This window comes from Cryptomeria japonica, chromosome 6 (genome assembly GCF_030272615.1).
Source record: "Cryptomeria japonica chromosome 6, Sugi_1.0, whole genome shotgun sequence".
Classification (NCBI taxonomy): domain Eukaryota; kingdom Viridiplantae; phylum Streptophyta; class Pinopsida; order Cupressales; family Cupressaceae; genus Cryptomeria; species Cryptomeria japonica.
In genome coordinates this window covers 629,715,965-629,723,243 of record NC_081410.1, presented here as the reverse complement: position 1 = coordinate 629,723,243, position 7,279 = coordinate 629,715,965, and the positions used below count along the sequence as shown (strand labels likewise).

The 7,279-nt window shown below is 34.8% G+C and overlaps 1 protein-coding gene across 1 annotated transcript; it reads right to left on the bottom strand.

The window, feature by feature from the left end:
• Positions 1–3,899: 3,899 nt before the first annotated feature.
• On the bottom strand, positions 3,900–5,850 carry LOC131068683 (nicotinamidase 2). The gene is made up of 2 exons (XM_058003926.2): positions 5,511–5,850; positions 3,900–4,472 (listed from the first exon to the last, which is right to left on the bottom strand). Exons 1-2 carry the CDS (start codon positions 5,784–5,786, stop codon positions 4,155–4,157), a joined length of 594 nt encoding a protein of 197 aa, XP_057859909.1. The 5' UTR covers positions 5,787–5,850; the 3' UTR covers positions 3,900–4,154.
• Positions 5,851–7,279: the final 1,429 nt, after the last annotated feature.

Genomic DNA, 7,279 nt, shown 5'->3' with positions numbered 1-7,279 from the left:
CTTTTCCTCATAGATGGGTTAGAAACTAAAGCTCTAAATACAGACTCAGATTTCTGAACACTACCATCATAACCATTTAATTCAAAAGCAGTAATCTTACCAATGATGGAGTCAAGGGTTACCTTAGTTTTGTCAATAGATTTTAGCTCCTAAATGGCTGCAACTCGGATATCGTAGACTGGTAGAAGGGTTCTCAACACCTTACTAACTACTATGACATCTTCCACTTTACCACCAACACTCTTGATCTCTCCAACTATCTCTTTTATCCTCTAACCATACTGTTGGATATTCTCACCTTCATCCATTTGCATGTCATCAAACTTTCCTCTTAGACTCTCTTCCTTGGCAATCTTCACATGTTCATCACCACTATAAATCTCTTCAAGTTTCTTCCATACCTCATATGCAGTCTCCAGACCATGGACATCTACATACTCTGCATCAGAAAAGAACTAATAATAGCCTCCAGCGCTTGATTATTTTCTTGTTTCTCTTTCTTCTGATCATCAGTCATAATCCCACTAGGTGCAACCTATTCAGTACCAACATGTTCCCAGTATTGATTTCCAAGACTTGATATAAATTTTCATTCTATCACTCCATATCCTATAGTTCTCTCTATTAAATTTCGGACCTTCCTTCTTCATCATGTTCTACAAGATCTTTACCTCAAGCTTTTAGGCTTAGACCTTAAAGGACCTAAGAAGCTCTGATACCAATTGATGGTATGATGAAAGAATAAAGATCCAGTCAACTACTAAGAGGGGGGGGGGGGGGTGAATCAGTAGATAGAAAAACTGATAAAAACTTCCACCAATCTCAGAATAAAAATCTCAAAATAAACTTAGAACTGACAAGTTAAACCACTGAACTATAAATGCAATATCACTATCAAGTTTAACCGGTTGACTATTATAATAGATTAACAGTAGATAACTTGAAACTCACAAACATCCAAATACTTTTATTGACATAAGTAAAACTTCATTTCATATTGCTGTCAGTTATCATGACTTATCAAAGTGGATTAAGTAGTTAAGAAAATCAACCATAGTAAACATAACCATAAAACAATTCACCACTTGACACAATATTTTTGACGTGGAAACCCAAATGGGAAAAACCATGGTGAGATGAGACTCACAAGATAACTATCTGAACTCTTCTGAAGTTTTCCCTGTTAGGAGCCAAACTTGTTAAAGCTTTACAAAAAGTCATGTTAATAACAGATCTTGTTAGGGACCACCCAGTTAAGTGATTGACTATAATGCCTTGTTAGAAGCAATACCCTATGTGGAGTAACCTCGGTAGAGGATGTGAAATCCAAGCTAATGGACCACCTAGTTAGAGGATTTGAATAACACTAAGCTTGTTAGAGCTTACCCAGTTAAGGGATTTTAACTGTTGTAATTGTTAGAAAACAATAGGGGTTTGTTGATCTGTTTGAATAGCACTACACTTGCTTGTTCAGATCCTTTTCACGCTCTGATATGCCTTTACAGAAACTGCAGATACATCATCTGGTTCAGAAACCACACACTCAACTAAAACTTTGCCAACTCTGAAACAAAATACCTCATCAACCTTATAAACAAATCAATTACGTCGGTAACACAACAAAAACCTAATTTTCTCATGTAGATTACAAACAAGTCGGTTCAAGTATGACCGTTGGATTACATAACAATCTTTGCACATCATTCAAGAAAGCCTCGACCACTCCTTGATCATCGCTCCATCAAACTTAGTTACTAAACACGCATTTTGCATTACATGCAATATACTTGCTCATTCCCAAGACAAAAACCGTTATCTCAACGTGCCAAAAACACTTTGAAAGTCTCTTCATACAATATGCATACGTGTCATAATCATTATCGCTCAATATCAGATCATAAACCAATATAACCAATTCACCAAACTTAATCGGTTAGGGTTTATCAAATCAATAGGTAGGGTTTACCGGTTCAACTCTCCAATACTTAGTAATACCAGTTCACTCCACAAACTTACCTACCAATTATAGTTCTCTTCACTAGCTCTTCCTACTAGTTACAAAACAACATTATAACAATATCATTACCGGTTAATTGACATAAACGCCAACATAACATTTCATTAATGCAATCTTCATGCAAATGCCAACAAAAGAAACATACTAACAAAGAGTAAATGCCCTCCTCCTCTGTCACTATTATAGAGATAAACACTCCCACTTGTCCTCCCCCCTCTTTTGGGCTGGATAGGAAATCCTCTAGTGCTAAAGAAAAAGGCAAATTCACTGGGAAACACAAACAAATTATCATTGATAATTCTAGTTTTGAAGAGTCGAAAGAGGAAGACCCTATTGGTGAAACAAATGGAAGCTATAGATCTCGTAGGCTCACTTCGAGGGGCTCCACTGAAAAGGAAGTTGAAACCTACAAAATTACTGATATAGAGGAAAATCTCGATGAGGGTGATGGTGGCAAATTTGTAAAAGAGTCCATGAGGGAAGAGAATGTCACTGTTAATATGAATATTGCTGACTTGGATGACCCTGGTCCCCCTTTAGGACCCAATGACTCACAACCTACTAAGATCTAGGAGAAATTGGCCCCTGATAATATTATTGAAAAAACGGACCCTGTTATTATAATGGCGTCTAAGTTGGAAGCTCAGGAAGATGACAAGATTGTTGTGGAAGGAGAAGGCAAAGAAAGCAACAGTGACAGAAACAACAACAAGAAGAAAAAGGATAAGGATAGGGGAATTAAGGAGGATGAGGACATAGAACCCTCAGACCCTAATGTGGGTGAGTTGCAGACCCTCAAAAGTGATTTGACAAACCACATTGACAACCTAGGGATGGATGGAGAAATTTAGACGTTGAAGGAGGAAATAAGAGAAATTAACAACAAGTTGGATGCAAGAGATAAACAACTTGTCAGCATCAACAAGTTCTGCATTTGCGTTATGCACAGTTTGGTGTTGACACTTTCCCTTCTCCATGACATAATTGCTGAAGATGAATCTGATAAACATGTTGCTAGGGAACTTTTTAAGTTCCTCTCTGAAGACCAAGAAAAGATCATAGATATGATAGGGGTTTGTAAACCGGCCCCTTAGATCTTATGTTGGTTTTTTGGTATTTTTTGGTACTTGGGATACGCCCCTACTGCTTATTTCTTGCTAAACTCTCATCTGCTTATTTCCTGCTAATCTCTCCTATTTTAATTGTTTTATTTTTGGTTGTTGTTAATGTGTTGTGGATAGGGCTAGACTATGTTAAAGGGTCGATGCCCTAGCTAACACTGCTTTATAATATAAAAACAATAATTCTAATTTCAAATTTTGAACTTAAGATGATTTAGAGAAAATTAATGTGCCTTTAAAAGATGATATAAGAGAGTCACGGCAATTACATATGACTATCAAAAATAGAAGTAAACTTGCACAAAATGATTATGAATAAATGATTTAAGAAGTATCTATATTGGTTTTGATAAATTGATCAATATTTTTGACAATTTATATATTTTTTTAAAATATCAATTAAAAGACAATTAAATGACAAAAACATTATAAAATTTTCTTATGACAAAAGTGTTATCAAATTTTTTTTATATTCACTATCGTGGAATCTGGAGGTGTCCTCGTCGAAGCGAGACTAATCCCCCAGTGTGTACGTCCCGCTCACAAGGTAGCAACACACACAGAGTTAACACAGCCGGGGACTCGAACTCAAGACCATGGGGAGCATACCCACGCCTTAAGTTGCGATCCATGATCGGGCGAGCTAGGACCGAAGCCTTAAGTGTTATCAAATTTCAAATATTAAAATAATAATAATTATAAATAAAAAATAATAATTGAAAAAAAAAACATAAACAAAGTTCTTGTCTTTGAACTGTCCAAAGCTTATAATAGTAAGTTCTGTATTTTCTTCCCATGTAATTTTACAGTACATATATTTCTTACATATAGCATGTTTGCCCTCGTCAAGACCTTATCACCCTTAAATTCAGAATTACACAAAGCAACATATTTATATACACAAACCGATAGGCATTGATCTTGTGATCGTAGCAAAAGCTTTCACACAGCTAGCAAGCCAAAAGCAAACATAATACATACAGTATAACTTACGACACCCTGGATTTAGCAAATCTTCAAGCAGAAACTTTAGCAGCGAAAGCATCTTCCAATCTCTGACAATCGAAAAGATAAGCAAAGCCAAAAGCCAAATTCTTGAGTGCAGAATCATGCAAGTCTTTATTTGAGCTCGCAGTGGCATCAGTCGAGAAGAAAACCCTAAACCCTCTCAGAAAAGCATCCCTGGCTGTCGTCTCACAACAAACATTCGTCGTCACTCCCGTAACAATCACTTCTGATTTTCCTTGATCTCGAAGGTACTTCTCCAGATCAGTATTATGAAATGCACTGTAGGTGCGCTTGTCAATAACTTTGTCGTTCGCCTTCTTATCGACCTGTACAACCACACAAAATATTAAGATTCGACTAGGGCTTCACAAAATCAAAGTTTTTGTTAGGGGTTGAATAAAAGTGAGAATTCAGTTGCTATTTGGGCAAAAATAGGCAATCACAAAAATTCTGCTGCTACAGAAATTTTAGAGTTGTTTGAGTATTACAGTTCCTTAGAATTAATTTATTTCTGGTGAGTTACAGTAATTTAGGATTCTGGATGTCAAATTAACATAAAAATGTTTCTTCAGTACGAATAAACCATAAAAATTGAGATCTGATACGGGAGAGCTGCAGAGAGATTCTAGAGTTATTTCTAATTTAACGTTTCCGTATAAACTATTTTATTTCTGTTTAGTTACTAAATTTAGGAATTTGGATATTAAACTAAGCAAAATTATACTTTCACCAGGTGCCACTAACAGTAGTTCGAATTCTCCAGCAGAACAGGATTTTCAGGATAATATTCCAAATTTTGCAGTTAAGGTTTTATGCTACACGGAAAATATGCAGCATCACAATAGGAGCTGTAGGTTATCCATGCAAGCCTCCTTTGAAGATTACAAATAAATTAAGGTTCTGTTAATATTTGGTTTTATGATTTTATATTATCTCGCGGTTTCGGATTTGAATAAGAAAAATGAGGGTTATTTAAGGGTTTGAACCAAAAATAAAAGGTTCTGTTAGGGTTTGAACATTCTGTTACAATTTCAGCCAAAAAAACAAATGTGTGTGTTTGAAGGGAGAATGAGAGCTCTGTCGGGATTGGAACAAAAAAATGAGAGTTTCGTTACGGTTTCAGCCAAAATTAGGATTCTGACTTTGAACAGAAGGATGAATAGCCTAATGGTTTGAGTGATGCATTACGGCTTCAACAAAAATACTGAGGGTTTCATTATGATTATAAGAGAACTAAGCGCTACATAGGAATGTTAACAAAAATTGCAAAATTCTGTTAGGTTTTGAAGCCAAAATAAAGGAATTTAATTGAAAGAATTGGGTAGATGTTTGAAAGTAAAGTGTAGGAGGTCCAGAGTTCAAACCTCACTCATTATTTCGGCTTCAGGAGTGCCATCATGAATGATCTCGTTGAACCACTCTTGAAGCATACCGTAGTCAGAAGGATCTTTGTGGCAATGACGAGTGTAAACGACTGGAATGTTTTGGGCTCGGCAGCATTCGATCGTGCGCCGAATTGCGGGGATAATGGGAGTGGCCATGCCCTGAAAATAGAGCTGCATGTCTATAACTAGAAGGACTGCATCGTGTGGCTCGGGATTGCGCTGCCTCGTCTCATATTTTGCGTATGAATCCCCCATCGCAATTGTTTGTCTGCAGATTAACGCCTCCTGGTATAAGAACCTACCATCAGATTATCCAGATTAGCCTATTCTATCCACAAAGATTTTTCTTTCATGTGATTGAAGAAGAAACACCTATTCTATCCACAAAGATTTTTCTTTCATGTGATTGGAGAAGAAACACTGGCCGGTGGTAGATATTTGAGTATTGGCTGCCATGGAATTTCTTTGATTTGTAAGTCTGGCAGTTTGCCGTGCACATTTCGAATTCATAGCTAGTCATTCTATATGTTCGAGATCCGTTCTAGTTTCCGTTAATAATTGAGTATCCTAATGTTGTAAGTACTTGTCATCTTAATGTTGTAAGTACTTGTCTTGGTTTAAGTCTATAGAATTAATTAATTATTGTTGTAATGGTTTAAAGTATGTTTTTTTCTTTTGTTGGTATGGTGGTGGAGAATTTGTATTCTTGAAAGAGAGGTCACAAGTTCAAATCTCATGAAGGGTAAGGTATGTATGTCTTGTTTGTAGCAGAACGACATATTACTCAATTATTATTTTATATGGTTTTATCATGAATTTAATATATATTTTGCAGTAGATATTTTACCATCAAAATTTTAAATTTCATTTAAATTTACTAAATACTTTTATCTTTGAATGCAAATTATATTATTTTGTGTTTTGTTATTGTATAAGAGAACACACTCTAATTCATTATCTAACATCATTAAAAGACAATTTGTCATCTAGAGAGATCCATTACACATTGCATTTTTAGAACATAATATTACCATAACATCATCAATCACACATGTTTAGACATAATGTATGTTTTTGGTCATTTTTCAAAATTGTTGAATCAAATCATAGGAGTTTGACTAGGGTATAATATCATTGTCTAGCAAACTACTCAAATGTGCTTGTCAACACCACTTTTTCTATAGATTTGTATTTTAGGAGAAGATGTAAATACATCACATGTGATTAAAAACTACATAGATCAACTCCACATTTAGAAGATGGAATATGTGCATAGAGGTCAAATCCATTTAAGCATTTAGAAGATTGAATGTACACATATTGGTTGAATATGCGAGCACATAGATTAATTTTGTGAAAGTGAAAATAATCTAGAATCTTGCACAATGAATTTTTCAAACTAATAGTAGTTATTTGATAGAACTCGTGACTTTAACACACAAGAAAACTATAAAATAACCATTATTACAAAATATTTCAACATTTAATCTATAGCTAAGTACCCTAATCCATTTGTTAATTTTGACACATACTTATATATGTATTTCAATAGATTATTAGCCCAAGATCTTTGTTATAGGACAATTATTTGTTATCATGTACAAATTAATTTATCTTTCAATATTTTACATACAAAGCATTTATTTTTAATTATAATTTTCTAGACTTGAATGATCCTACATGCCTAGGGTTTTGATCTTAGGTTGTGATTTTTCATTTATAGATTTGATCATTTCTAATTTTTGATC

Excerpts from the sequence above, each read along its gene's own strand:
- LOC131068683 (XM_058003926.2), bottom strand. The coding sequence starts at position 5,786 with ATGGGGGATTCATACGCAAAATATGAGACGAGGCAGCGCAATCCCGAG. Across the intron at positions 4,473-5,510 it reads AAGCCGAAATAATGAGTGAG|GTCGATAAGAAGGCGAACGA; the intron begins GTTTGAACTCTG and ends GTGGTTGTACAG.